General features: G+C 42.9%; 1 protein-coding gene across 4 annotated transcripts in view; it reads right to left on the minus strand.

Annotated features, from left to right (window-relative positions):
• Window positions 1-15,854, minus strand: part of SLC25A19 (solute carrier family 25 member 19) — a 117,329-nt gene that overhangs the window by 31,996 nt on the left and 69,479 nt on the right. The window contains exon 7 of one of the 4 annotated variants that reach the window (XM_068262991.1): window positions 13,125-14,187. The exons of the other annotated variants lie outside the window; for them this stretch is intronic. Within the exon in view, the coding sequence (XP_068119092.1) occupies window positions 13,987-14,187 (201 nt within the window). The 3' untranslated portion in view covers window positions 13,125-13,986. Of the gene's footprint in view, window positions 1-13,124; window positions 14,188-15,854 lie in introns of those variants that run through there. 4 annotated transcript variants of the gene reach the window in all.

The raw sequence follows: 15,854 nt of genomic DNA on the forward strand, positions 1-15,854 counted from the left end.
GCATCTCCCTTCCCCCTCCCTTTTCCCCTCACTGTTTTTTCCCCTAAACCCCCTCCCTCACGTACCTGGTCCTATCCCACACTTGACACAATTTATAATTCTATCCAATTGGATGTCTGATCAATATTTTAATAAGCCACGTTTACACTACTAAATATGGCTTTAAACACATTTTTCCCCATTCAAACAAGAATTTTTGAAAAAACACTCATCTTCACACTAACCCCCTACACCATCATCAAAAATCCAATTTGCACTTTATTCATATAACCTTTCATACTGTCACTAAATATCAATAATAAACCTGCAGCTAATTTACATAACCTTATTTACATAATCTAAATATGCACAGTACATGAATTATCCCAATTACTGTATATAGAAATTTATTATTTAGATCATTCTTATTTATTCACATAATCTTTATTATACTAAACACCTAAATCTAGTTCCACCAAGATCCCAGCACTTGAAATGCTTATAGTCACATAAGAAAATCCATTTATTATCCTTTGCTGCCATCTAGTGGGCAAAACAGGACATTCAGTAATTTCTAAAATATCAGCCCATATTAAACATATGAGTGCTGGCAAAAAACAGCACTCACATATAAGAAGCGCTTATCCAAAACGGTGCTGCCCATACTTCCGGCTAAGGCGTCATGCGTGATGACATAATCGCACACATGCCACGCCCCCCTGTACACGGCTAGCGCGCAAATCTGCGGCCGCCAGCTCATTAATCTAAAATCTATATAGTGCACCGCAGACGTTCCCCCCACTAGAGGCTCCCTATGCTGACTATATCTCTGTAGATTGGTAAGTGAAGAAGCTTATCTATATACTCTCCATATCATAATGTCGTCCAGTGCTCCCCCTGCTGTTAAAAGCTGTTATTTTGTACTGCATTGTTTTTAAAGGAGTCAGGGAAAATATAGTAAAATGAGTGGTACTTACCGGGGGCTTCCTCCAGCCCCAAGCTCCCAGGACCTCCCTCGCTCGGACTGTCAGCTCCAGCCCACGTGGCGGTGATTGACAGCGCCGATTGCGCAGGCACAGTACAGAGCGAACTCCAGGTCGCTCTGACGTCATCGCCGGGGACCGGGTCGGAGCTCCGGCAAACGGCTGCGGGCAGAGCTGCGGCGAGGTAGGTCCTGGGAGCTTGGGGCTGGAGAAAGCCCCCGGTAAGTACCACTCATTTTACTATATTTGCCCTGATAACTCCTTTAACCATTAGTGACAAGCCAATTTTTAACCTATAGGCCTCGCAGCTCTATCAGCTCAACGCTCCCTGTAATGTGTCTTACCATCTATTTATTAGCTGGCAAAGTCTTATAAGAATATTTTATGTATTTATATGTTTACTTTTTACATTCATTTCATATGTTATGAAAATTAGACCCTATTTATGTATTTATTCATTCAACTATTTCCAATTTATTCTTTAGCAATTGCTGGGATATATTTATGAATTTATACAGTTCTAATAATTGATTGTTTTTTCATTAATGAATTATTTATCTTATGGCAAAATGCGAGAAAAAGTAACAGCAGCCTTGTTAAATTTGATATGAAGCAAATTTGAAAAACTTTTAATACCTGCAACATTGCATTAAGATATTGGTATATTGAGGAGTCTCTCTGTGCTATGTAGGCACTGTTATTTGGCCTGAGGAAGTGGGCTCCGACCCGTGAAACGCGTTGCCTGTGCTACTAATAAAATCTTTTGTTTCAACAAAGATTTTCGTCGTTTGAGGTAAGGCACCTCAAAATATTGTCGATTTTAAACTGTTTTTAAGTGCTTTTACAAACCACCAGGGTGCCTCTTTCACCCAATTTGTTGCTAACACTAACCTCATTGCTGCTACTACTAAAGGTGACCATACATGGTACAAGTTTTCATTTTTTTTTCAATTAGATAATTTAGTTTGATTATTCTGTTAGATCAAATATAAAGATTTTTCCAGCATTGTATCGTGTATGGGCACCATTACACTAACCCTCCTTCCACTACGACTAAAGGTGGCCACACACACACACCATACAATTTTTAAAATATCTTTTCAATTCAAGAATTGCAATCAATTTTTCTGATTGATTATAACATTTAACCACTTGAGGACCCACCCTTTACCCCCCCTTAAGGACCAGCGCTGGTTTGATTGATCTGTGCTGGGTGGGCTCTGCAGCCCCCAGCACAGATCAGGGTGCAGGCAGGGAGATCAGATTGCCCCCCTTTTTTCCCCCCTATGGGGATGATGTGCTGGGGGGGTCTGATCTCTCCTGCCTGCTGTGGGTGGCGGGGGGGGCACCTCAAAGCCCCCCTCCGCGGCGAAATTCCCCCCTCCCTCTCCTACCTGCTCCCCCCCCTGAGATCCGGGCTGCACAGGACGCTATCCGTCCTGTGCAGCCAGTGACAGGACGTCCCCTGTCACATGGCGGCGATCCCCGGCCGCTGATTGGCCGGGGATCGCCGATCTGCCTTACGGCGCTGCTGCGCAGCAGCGCCGTACAAATGTAAACAAAGCGGATTATTTCCGCTTGTGTTTACATCTAGCCTGCGAGCCGCCATCGGCGGCCCGCAGGCTATTCACGGAGCCCCCCGCCGTGATTTGACAGGAAGCAGCCGCTCGTACGAGCGGCTGCTTCCTGATTAATTAGGCTGCAGCTGGCGACGCAATACTGCGTCGCTGGTCCTGCAGCTGCCACTTTGCCGACGCACGTTATGAGTGTGCGGTCGGCAAGTGGTTAAAAAATCTGCCCAATGTACCACACACCTGTGTTCAATTTTACCCAATTATGAAAAAGATGATTGAAAACTGAGAAAATTGCATGGAAGTGTATATAAGGAAACTGACAATCTACCCTACAACATTCAATTTTCATAAAAATTTATCAGAAAAAATCATCACTCTTGATAGACTTTTATCCAATAAAAGCAGGAAATCCAATCAGATTTCTTGCTCGAATGGAAAAAAAAAAAGCTTTACATTGTTCGGAAAATCCGATCGTTTTTATCGAATTGCCCTAAAATCCGATCATTTTATTGTATAGTGGGTGGATACCTTAACACTAACGTCACTGCCGCCACTTCTAACACTAACTTCACTAAATAAGCACTACACCTGGCCATGCATCTGCCACTATGACTGTTTCTATACCCTTGAATGTGAAAGAACCTTATGTGCATACACATTTCCCGCATCAGCAAAAAGCAAATTTCTTGGGATTTCAGTGTAGACAGCAGTAACCTGGAGAAAAGTATTGAACACAGCCAGCATTGGCCTCAGTATTCACAGTACCCTACACATTGCTGTACTATGGCTTTAATTGCCTCCTTGCCCACATTTAGGGCTAGTTCACACTGCAAGAGCTTTTTAACCACTTGCCGACCGCACACTCGTACCGTGCGGCGGCGAAATGGTAGCTGGAGGACCAGCGACGCACATCTGCGGTTCCAAGTGCCTCCCTAATTAATCAGGAAAGGCCGCTCGCGCGAGCGGCCGTTTCCTGTTAGATCACGGAGCGGGTCTCCGTGAATAGCCTGCGAGACGCTGATCGCGGCTCGCAGACTAAATGTGAACGCAGGAGACGTTTGTCTCCTTTGTTTACATTGAACGGCGCTGCTGCTACAGCAGCGCCGTAAGGCAGATCGGCGATCCCCGGCCAATCAGCGGCCGGGGATCGCCGCCATGTGACAGAGGACAGCCTGTCACAGGACGGATAGCGTCCTGTGCAGCCCCGATCACCAGGGGTGAGAGGGAGGAGAGGGAGGGGGGGGGGGGGGAATTTCGCCGCGGAGTGGGGCTTTGAGGTGCCCCCCCCCCTGCAAAACCCAGGCAGGCAGGAGCGATCAGACCCCCCCTGCACATCATCCCCATAGGGGGGAAAAAAGGGGAGCGATCTGATCGCTCTGCCTGCAACCTGATCTGTGCTGGGGGCTGCAGAGCCCACCCAGCACAGATCATAAAAAAACACGCTGGTCCTTAAGGGGGGGGGGGGGGGGGTAAACCCCTGGACCTTAAGTGGTTAAGTGCTAGTGGTTTGAAAAGCTTAGGCTAATGCAATGCTCTGGGGGATTTTTACAAAACCACATCGCTCCAGTGAGAACACACCGTTAGGCTTACATAAGCAAGAGCTTTTAAAATTACGAAAAAAGCTCTTGCCCTTATTAAGAAACAACTGCCAATTTAATTAACAGGAAAAATTCAGTAAGGACAGTATTTTTTTCCAGACTCATTTATATTTGGAACACTGCTGCATGGCTTGTGGAAGAGTTGTACAGATGCACATGCTTGAACTTAAAAACTCGCCAACAGCAGCCCCATGTCCTGGTGGTTCCGCAATGACACCACTAACAAAATATGCAGCAAACGTGGATTGCAGCTATTTGCCAACACTACTGTGAGGAACACCATGAGATGCAGCATATGTTACTTGAGAAATTAATTTTAAATTCAGTATTTCAGGACCACCATTCTTCCCTCTATGACAGGCCCATGCCTATAGAGATTTAACCACTTGAGGACCTAGGGCTTTCTACCCCTTAAGGACCGGCCACTTTTTTTCCATTCAGCCCACTGCAGCTTTCACGGTTTATTGCTCGCTCATACAACCTACCACCTAAATGAATTTTGGCTCCTTTTCTTGTCACTAATAAAGCTTTCTTTTGGTGCTATTTGATTGCTCCTGCGATTTTTACTTTTTATTATATTCATCAAAAAAGACATGAATGTTGGCAAAAAAATGATTTTTTTAACTTTCTGTGCTGACATTTTTCAAATAAACTAAAATTTCTGTATACATGCAGCCCGAAAAATGTGGACAAACATGTTTTTGTGGGTGATCTGGGGCGGGAGAAATCAGTGTGCTTGGGTGCAGACTAGGGTGGCTGCAGCCTGCCCTGGTGGTCCCTCGGACACTGGGATCACCAGGGCAGGAGGCAGCCTGTATAAAACACTTTGTAAACATTACAAAGTGTATTATACACTTTGTATGCGGCGATCGCGGGGTTAACATCCTGCCAGCGCTTCCGTATAGCCGGCGGGATGTTGCGGCGGGCGAGCGGTGACAGGCGCCGGCGGAGGATCGCCTCACGGATGACGCGATCGCTCCGCCCATGCCCCTTCAAGGACCGCCGCCATTTGTCTATACGGCGGTCCTTGCGGGGTGCACTTCCCGGCCGCCTCTGTGCGTTAGGCGGTCGGGAAGTGGTTAAATCCAAGTGCAGAGTGTAAAGGCTTCAGGTCAGAAGAACTCCTGGCAGTGAGACATTTAGTAATGTAGAACCGGGGTGAAACAATCGCCCCTGCAATGGATGCAGCTGTGGGGGGAGAAGCCTGAGTGGGGGCCTGCAGCTCTGGGGCCTGACCAGGGCCATTTTTAGTGGCAGCAGGGGGTGCAGCGGGCCCACACTGCAGCAGGAAAGGGGGCCTGATTCCCCTCCTCCCTCACTTTGGGTTCCCCCTCCAGAAATTACAGCAGTGGCAGGGCAGGGAATGCGGACTCGCCACTTGCGTTTTATGTGACGGAGCTCTGCTCTTCTCTGCAGTGCCTCACTCTACTTCCTGAGCCAATCAGGAAGTAGAGTAAGGCGCTGCAGAGAAGAGCAGAACTCTGTCGCATGTCTCCAGGGCAACCACCATTTTCTTCCGTTTTTATACTGGTGCTAATGGCAACCTTTACCATCTTTACCTGTGCTGCCTCTGTGACTGAAATTACGGCAAATACCACTTCATTTTTTTTTCTTTTTAATTATGGCGGTCATTTACGTGTGCATTGTATGAAGAACTAAGTTTGCAAATAATATCAGAAAAGACAGGGTTAACCGCCAATGAACACCTTTTCTGGTGAACTAACACCTTACTGGTAATTTTTAATTCAGTACCTTCCATGACAACTATTTAGGCGTTTTCACACTGAGCTTAAATTACATTAAAACATTGGTTGCACACCTTGTTGTCAGAAGTGATAGGGTTAACTTGTAGATATCACTGTTCCTGAATGTCACGATCTGCATCTGCTGGTAACATCATGAACTCTATGGATGGACTTCCTATGTCTCACCAGCAGATGTCACCAATCTCTTCAGGGATTGTGCAGCCTGAACTGCTCTCTGCCCACCAGCAGAGGTCTCTATTTCCAGAAACATTTCTGTTACAGACTGCTAATGAAGGCAGGTCTGGGATCACATGGACATTGTCACCTGACCTCCCAGCACACCATTTAACCAGCTTCAGCAGACCAGTTCAGTGCTAGTTCTTCAAACCTGTTTCCTGGACCTGATCCCCGAGTTCTAGCCTTCCCTGATTCAGTCTTGTTACCTGCCGTGTACGACCTTTTGCTATTTCCTCGACTAATCTTTTGCCTAAGCGATTATATCTCTGTATGATTTCCTGGTTTGACTCTGCTTGTATGACTATCCATTGCCTGTCGATATCTGCTTTAGCCGCCTTGTTTATGTATATATTGTATATAGTTTGTGTGTATATATATTAACCAGGTTCCAGGGTTTAGTGTGCACACCAGTGATATATGCTTAAGGCTGCCTTGCATATTCATTATATGCAAGGAGCACTTAGTGTATATATATCCCTGACTATTACTAGTCCTGTGTATGGTTTCCTTTTTGCAGTTGCATATCTTCTTATTTTTGCCTGGTTTCCGTGCATGAAGCTAATGTACGTTTAATGGTATGTGCTTAATTTATGTTGCAATAAACCTTTATTTTCCTTATTCCTGGCCTGAGTCTTGGTGTATTTCCACATTAGTGACTAACTTGCAATTCCTATGCACTGCATGTGATGCTTTATGTTACCAGTGCAGAGGTATCGTAACACTGAATGTCTGACACTATCTCTGTCAGAAGAACTCTCCACACGTTACAGGAAAATCAGTGGAAAGACATGATTCCTAAAAGACAGCAATGGACCTAATATACTAAGATATTCAGCAGTAAAACTTTCCTTGTCAGGTTGGTCCATTGCTTTTCTGAGACTTGAAACAGATATGTCAGTTTCAGCTGAAACCAAGTCAGAGAATACTGAGGGGGAGAATCCACAGAGTTTCCCCGCAGGCGAATAGTTTGCACTGCAACAGTGGCGGTGCGCTCATTTTCACTGATGGTGTCAGAATTCTAGCAGTTTTATTTATGCAGGAAAATCTGTCATATGTGTATGTTTTAAGTTTTAATGTTCTATGCAAAATTTAATTGTAAACTGTAAAGTTAGAGTACTTTTTTAAAATATTGCTCTGAGACATCTCAGCATATTCCAGGCTGAGAAGCTTAGAAGATTATTCTAGTTACAAGAAGCCAAAACATTCTTTGTTTAGGTTACAAGAATCTTTCAAATGCCAAGGTTAGATGGCGCAGTATGTGCGGACAGAAAAGCAAGTTTAAAAGTCACATTACTGCAGCAGGCACATATATATATATATATATACATACACACACACACACACACACACACACACACATATATATATATATATCCGGCATAGCGGGGTCTGAACCCGTGAAATCATTGCGCTTTTTCCACGATTTTAATGAAGGTGAATGGGAGCGATTTAAAAAAAAACGCTAATTAATCGCAAAACGTTCAGAAAAGCACTTCTAGTGTGAATGGGCCCTCAAGGAGTGTCTTTATAAAGAATAAAGGCCATGCTGAGAATCCCCTATGGAGAAATGGACTGTCAGTAATTTCAGATTACCAACTTAAAGGGAAGGCAACATAGGAGAAAATGAATTTATGGCACATTTTACGCTACAAGAAACTTACTTATTTGTATGTGTCTACATGTATTTAAAATGTTAAGATTTTGTGACAGTGGTCCTTTAGGGTGGGTGGTTTTGGAAGTAGTACAGTTTCATAAAGGTAGTGATCATAGGATCACCTTACTTAGACGTGAAGCCTGGTGGATGGAGAGACTGGGGACTCAGTCACTTCATGGCCTGAACGAAGATTTCCGTTGCAGATGCTTCCTTTGATTACATAAGCTGCTCTCTAGCCAGCCTTTTAAGAGTTAATGATTTCCTAAGTATGTGCCTACCCCTCAATTGTTTGGGAGTGATTTTAAATATTCACATAGTTTCACATGAGCACTTGATAAAGGGCCTCCGCCTGAAACCTTGTGTTGTCTATGTGTGCTGTACCACCGCAAATGCACAAATAAAAAATTGCTGTATATTTCACCTTGAAGGGTCAAGTCCTATGTGGATGCTGCTACTTGGGGTAAATAGTCTGCTATGTGCCGGAAAAGGTATTATTTTAACCGTGACAGGCAATAGAATATAATTTAGAGTGTTTAAGTGCTGAGGCCTATGTCATGTGAATTTTTTTTGTGACCAAGTGTAAAAAAAACAACTGTAAAAACATTCCAATTTCAAAGTTATGGTAGAAATTTAGCAAAACTGCATACGTCCAAATGTTACAAAATGCAATATCTGAGTAGTCCTGGGCCTCTAGTGTTCAGAATGGTTAATGAAGTGTATATATATTTTTTTTGTTCAGACAATGGGCTTGATTCAAAGCGGTGCAAACTGTTTAGCACGGGTGTGCTAAACAGTTAGCCCGTGAAGTGCCGTTCGCGGACTTTTGCACACGCAAAAGTCCGCGAATGTCACTTCACGTGCTAACAGTTTGCACCGCTTTGTGAATCAAGCCCAATGACTGTGACAAGCGAGAGAATATAATTTGGAGTGTTTAAGAGCTGAGGCCTAACACAAAAGTAATAAAATAGCTCTTTTTATACTGTATACCAAAATAGAACACTTGTAAAAAAACCAAAAAAACCTCCAAAAGTGACAGAATTGAAAAGAAAATACATAAATTGTTCCCTTAGGTATTCCGCTTTTTATAGATGTATGCCATGAGGGTGTATCACTGTTATTTTTGCAAATAAGGGGTTGTAATTACTGATACAGTACAAAAAAACCACAATGTTGTAATAACAAGAACAAATTAGCAAATAAAATTAATGTGTTTTACCTATAGTAGCACTTTATGTTTTTAAACTACCGTGTTTCCCCGAATATAAATCATCCCCTGAAAATAAGACCTAGCTTCTATTTCGAGTATCCTCGAAATAGAAGACATCCTCCGTAAATAAACCATAGTGGCTGTGGACCTGGCGGGGACATGGTCGGCGCTGGGGTCCTGCTCACTTCACCCCGCCCGATCTCCTTCCCGCCCGCTCGCCTGCTTTACCACATCTGTGCATGGCTCCTGGCCCCTCCGTTACAAAGCCGGATCCCTCCGCTGTTCATCCCTGGCATCATTCAAACCGCTGATCAGCAGTAAAAGGCAGTTACTGCAGTCCCGTAACAGCGCCGCCCTCTACAGGAAGTAAACAAAGATCACTTCCTGTATACGGAAGTGCTTACTGGACTGCATTAGCCGCCTTCAACGCTGACTGGCGGTTTGAATTATGCCAGGGATGAACAGCGGAGGGATCCAACTTTGTAACAAAAGGGCCAGGAGCCATGCACAGATGTGATAAAGCGGTCGAGCAGGTGAGGGAGGGAATCTGCTTATATACAGGGGGATCTGCCTATATACAGGGGGATCTGGCCATATACAGGGGGAATCTGCCTATATACAGGGGGGATCTGCCTATTTACAGAGGGAAATATGCCTATATACAGGGAGGATCTGGCCATATACAGGGGGAACCTGTCTATATACAGGAGGGATCTGGCCATATACAGAGTGATCTGCCTGTATACGGAGGGAATATGACTAAATACTAAAAGGGGATCTGGCTACCCCCACAAAATATAAGACGTCCCTGAAAATAAGCCCTAGCACATATTTTGAAAGAAAAATTAATATAAGACAGTGTCTTATTTTCGGGGAAACACGGTATAACAGCTAAAAGCTGAGAAATAATTACTTTTTTCATTTTTTTCTATTTCCTTTAAAATTCATATGGAATAAAATAATTCTTAGCAAAAACTATGACCCACCAAAAACAATGTATAGATCATTTGAGTGTGATGAATAGAGATAAAGGTATCGGTGAATGAATAGAAGGTGAGTGAAATGTGAAAATTGCTCTGTTTTTTAAGGGTAAATAACCTGTGGTGGGAAAGTGTTTAAACACAGGCTAAACAAGAGTTCTTCCTTCACTTATTTCTACATTCTGAAAAAACCTATAGGTTTTGGGTTTTAAAAACTTTTTATTGGGCCTAACGTGTGAAACTCACACTAAGAAATGTTCTTGCTGCTACTACAGTTTGCTTCTAACTTTTGTATTTACAGTACAGAAAATATAAGGTGGCGATACACCGGAAGGTAGAGACAAAGATACATGAAGCATTTAGAATTCAATACATATAAAGCATGAATAACCAGCAAGATACAATTTCAAAATATTAATATCAATATTAATATAACAATACTCAATTTCAGTGATGATTGAAAAATCAAATGCACGGTGTTCATTATCCAGGTCTGCTATTTATTTGGTTGGGATAACCAAAATAATGCTTGTTGAATCAGATATGGTGCATAAACTGCTATATTGACTCCCATCATGCAAATTTGCAATGCACCATGTAAAAAAAATAAAAAGTATTACATGAACCTGAATACAGTGCCAATAAAAACCCTTTAAAGGGAAGGTTCAGGGACTCTCCCAAAAAAATAAAAATCCCCATCCACTTACCTGGGGCTTCCTCCAGCCCGTGGCAGGCAGGAGGTGTCCTCGGCGCCGCTCCGCAGGCTCCCGGTGGTGCGCCCGACGTGGCCAGGCCGGCGGCCAGGTCGGGCTTCTTGTGCGCTCCAAAATGCACCTCACGGCGGTGCGCTGATGTCATCGGACGTCCTCCGGGCTGTACTGCGCAAGCTCAGTAGTTCTGAGCCTGCGCAGTACAGCCCGGAGGACGTCCGATGACGTCAGCGCGCCGCCGTGAGGGCATTTTGGGGCGCACAAGAAGCCAGACCTGGCCGCCGGCCTGGCCGAGCGCGCCACCAGAGACCACCAGGAGCCTGCGGAGCGGCGCCAAGGGAACCTCCTGCCTGCCACGGGCTGGAGGAAGCCCCAGGTAAGTGGATGGGGATTTTTATTTTTTTGGGATAGTCCCTGAACCTTCCCTTTAAATTAAGTGTTAAACTAACCTGCTTATACTGATATTTTATAATACAATTCTGGGGGCCTGCAAAAAATTGCTCCCTTAATTGTGACCAAATCTACCAATGTATTTGATGACTATATAACTTGTAGCATAGATGTGGATAGGTTACATAGTTACATAGTTATTTTGGTTGAAAAAAGACATACGTCCATCGAGCTCAACCAGTATAAAGTACAACACCAGCGTGCTCCCTCACATATCCCTGTTGATCCAGAGGAAGGCGAAAAAACCCTTACAAGGCATGGTCCAATTAGCCCCTAAAGGGAAAAATTCCTTCCCGACTCCAGATGGCATTTAGATAAAATCCCTGGATCAACATCATTAGGCATTACCTAGTAATTGTAGCCATGGATGTCTTTCAACGCAAGGAAAGCATCTAAGCCCCCTTTAAATGCAGGTATAGAGTTTGCCATAACGACTTCCTGTGGCAATGCATTCCACATCTTAATCACTCTTACTGTAAAGAACCCTTTCCTAAATAAATGGCTAAAATGTTTTTCCTCCATGCGCAGATCATGTCCTCTAGTCCTTTGAGAAGGCCTAGGGACAAAAAGCTCATCCGCCAAGCTATTATATTGCCCTCTGATGTATTTATACATGTTAATTAGATCCCCTCTAAGGCGTCTTTTCTCTAGACTAAATAAACCCAGTTTATCTAACCTTTCTTGATAAGTGAGACCTTCCATCCCACGTATCAATTTTGTTGCTCGTCTCTGCACCTGCTCTAAAACTGCAATATCTTTTTTTGTAATGTGGTGCCCAGAACTGAATTCCATATTCCAGATGTGGCCTTACTAGAGAGTTAAACAGGGGCAATATTATGCTCGCATCTCGAGTTTTTATTTCCCTTTTAATGCATCCCAAAATTTTGTTAGCTTTAGCTGCAGCTGCTTGGCATTGAGTACGATTATTTAACTTGTTGTCAATGAGTACTCCTAAGTCCTTCTCCAAGTTTGATGTCCCCAACTGTATCCCATTTATTTTGTATGGTGCTAGTCCATTAGTACGTCCAAAATGCATGACTTTACATTTGTCAACGTTGAATTTCATCTGCCATGTACGTGCCCATATAGCCATCCTATCCAGATCCTGCTGCAATACGACACTATCTTCCTGAGAGTTGATGATTCTGCACAATTTTGTATCATCTGCAAAAATAGCAACATTGCTCACTACTGCATCTACTAGGTCATTAATAAATAAATTGAAGAGCACTGGACCCAGAACAGACCCCTGTGGGACCCCACTGCCAACAGTCTCCCATTTTGAGTACGATCCATTGACCACAACTCTTTGTTTTCTGTTCATTAGCCAGTTCCCTATCCATGAACACAGACTCTTCCCCAGTCCTTGCATCCTCAACTTTTGCACCAGACTTTTGTGGGGAACAGTGTCGAAGGCCTTTGCAAAGTCCAAGTATATCACATCTACAGCATTCCCAATATCCATATTAGCATTCACTACCTCATAAAAGCTGAGCATGTTAGTCAAACAGGACCTGTCTTTAGTAAACCCATGTTGATGCTGAGAAATAAGATTATTTTCTACTATGAAGTCATGTATAGTATCTCTTAGTAACGCCTCAAATAGTTTGCATACAACTGATGTTAAGCTTACAGGTCTATAATTTCCTGGATCTGATTTTTGCCCTTCTTAAATAATGGGAAAACGTGGGCTGTACGCCAATCCACTGGAACTCTGCCAGTTGCAAGAGGGTGGATTGGTTATTTTAATGCATTGATATCCAAGATGAACAATATTATTTCTATAGTGCCGACATCTTCGGCGGAGCACCTGTGTCAAAGGGGCTCACTATCTAATTCCCAACCATAGTCATATGTCCATCGCAATCTAGGGCCAATTGTAGAGGGAAACCAATTAACATATTTGCATGTTTTTGTGGGGGATGTGGGAAGAAACCGGGAGGTCCCAGAGGAAACTCACGCAAACACAGGAAAAACAGAGAGAGAAATAAATTGTACGAGTCACAATTCTAACTCATGATACAAAACTTTATTGCACACTTATGGTATAGATATACATCCACAAGTTGGCTTCAAATTAGCAGGCCAACCAAAACCTCGGAGTTAAAAATTGCTAAAATGTGTCGAATTAAACCTGTCACCAGCTCAAAAATATTATGCACCCAATATGTATATAATGCAGTTAATGAGCATGTTCACCCTTAGGGTTATAACTCAAAAACAGATACAAGCCCACGCATACATACATACATACATGCATTCACACTGCCTGGAATAATATAGAAGCGTTGGGGGGACCTTTCAATAATAGTACTTGAATTGGATCCAAGAGACAACTGTTGCTTAGCCACAAAAGAGACCAGCTCCAAGAACAGTTCTTCAGGGTAAAACGGATCAGAGTTCCTTAATAACAATGTGGGTCAATTCAATAGCGGTAGAGGGGCTGACTCACTGCATCTATGAGGCTTCAGCTCCCTCACTCACGTTGGCTTAAATGAACAGTTGTCATCCGGCAGAGGTTTAATTTCCGCAAACGTGTACAAGCAAAAAACTCCGTCCTCCGCTCGTATTAGCCTCAGAGGACCTCCACGCTAATGGCAATTGGAGTGTATGGCGGTAACACAGTAGCTGGTGCAGGCTCCTTGCCGATGGTAGCCTGGCTGGGGTTCAAATCAAGGACCCAGTGCTGCAAGGTAAGAGTGCTATTCACTACACCACTCGTCTTCCCAATATGACATACAAATATGAAACATTTACTTGAGAAACCAAACTCTGAATTGGCATGTATGGATAACCCAATTCTCATGGAGAAATAAGTCAAAAATCAATATTTGTAACAGGTACATCACCAAAATAATTTTTCTCGTTTTCATTTTTTCACATTTTCCCTTTTACTGCCTTTCTTCAAGTTCCACAGCATGTTACAGAATAACTCATAACAGAAAAAGGTGAGTCCAGTGGAAGCAGCAGCTTTCAGAAGGCTAGGGGATAATCCTTTAAAAAAACCAGTGAAGCCCTCTTCTTGATGTATACGCCATACACAGTCTAGGAGTCCCTGGTATGTTCTGACCTGTTGAAACACGATTTAAAGCAAAACTAAAGCCAAGTAAAAAAAAAGTCAGCATGTCATACTGCATATTCACTGCAATAGCAATGATTAAAAATATACCTTGTCAAACAACTTGTAGATATTTTGCATACTGCACGTGTAGGGGCAGGCTTATTGCACTCTAAGCGAACTGTCCCTCTCTGCCTGTAAAAACTAGTGTAGATAATCATCACCAATAGATCTAACAAATACCATTCCCAGTTGTATGCCATTACTGTCTTCCCCACTGGCCTTTGTAGTGACTGGACAGGATTGGTTAAGGCACCGCATTTGACAAGGAGACCAGGGTTTCAATCCTGGCTGACAACCTATCACTGCAGGGTGGCCTATTGAGTGTGCCCTTTGTGGCTGCAGCTCTCAGGCGCTTTGAGTCCGACAGGTAGAAAGTGCTATACAAATGTTAGCATGTAGGGATGTAAAAGCGCCTTAAGAACATACGATACATTTTCTTACAAGGACACTTTTCCCTAGTTTGCTTTAACAGAAGAATTATTACTTAGATTGTAAGTTCGCAAGGGCAGGGACCTCCTCCTAGTGTTTATTATTTTGCTGTAATGTATCATATGAATGGGCACCAGTATTGGTGATGTCTCAACCCACACATCAACTATGTACAGTATATATTTGTTAAATAAGGCAGTGCGGCAGCGCACATCCACATAAAAGACCAACTTTTATTCTATAAACGTTAAAGCAACATTAGTTAAAGAGTATTACCCACTAAGGAGAAAGAATGTACAGGATATACAGAGGTTAACAGCCGTTTCGCACCCATTTATGTGGTGCTTCTAGAGCTCATTGTCCTGACGAAGCACCACATATGTAGGTGCGAAACAGCTGTCGACCTCTGTATATCCTCTCCTTAGTGGATACCGTTCATTTGACTGAGGTTGTTTAAAATATTTTTGAATAAAAGTTGGTCTTTTATATGGATTAACATGTTTCTCTGCATCTGACTAGCTGCATTCCTAGAGGCCGCAGTTTGGGACTTGTGATCGGTTAAAGCGGAATGAAACCCAACATTTCTACTTTGCTCTAATAGATTATTTACAGCATATTATAAACAACCAGCATTTTTTTTTACAAGAACTGCATTCAAAGGGTTAAAACAGGCTTTGGAAGCTTCCCTGTCTGCAGAGCTGGCTGCTTCCGAAACTTTACATAATGTTATCTAGTGTTTAATTGTATCAAGTGAGAAATGTAAACAAAGCCTTCTCTCACACTGCCAGCTCTGGCTTTCTGATTAAGCTAGAGGATGAATAAAGCAGTTATAAATAAAATGCAAAGTCAGCTCTCAGAGTAAAATTAGTGTACTTTAGGAATGTATAATTTCTAAATGAATAATACTTATGCACAAAAGCAAATATGCTAACCGTATGGCATATAAAAAGTAGGAAAACGTGTTTTTATTGAATATTATGTCAGGGTTTTATACCGCTTTAACCAGATGAATCTTCTAAGAAAAAGATTTCTCTCCTTTGTAATCCATCTAAGATACAAGCATTTCAATTGTGCATGGGTCTGATCTGACTCGAGAAAAAAATTTGAAGCAGCAAAGATCATAGCTAGGACTCCGTGCCAAAGAAAAAAAATTAGCTTGACACATTTACAAATACAGTTTTTCAATT

Source organism: Hyperolius riggenbachi, chromosome 12, assembly GCF_040937935.1.
Source record: "Hyperolius riggenbachi isolate aHypRig1 chromosome 12, aHypRig1.pri, whole genome shotgun sequence".
In the NCBI taxonomy this organism is placed as follows: Eukaryota; Metazoa; Chordata; class Amphibia; order Anura; family Hyperoliidae; genus Hyperolius; species Hyperolius riggenbachi.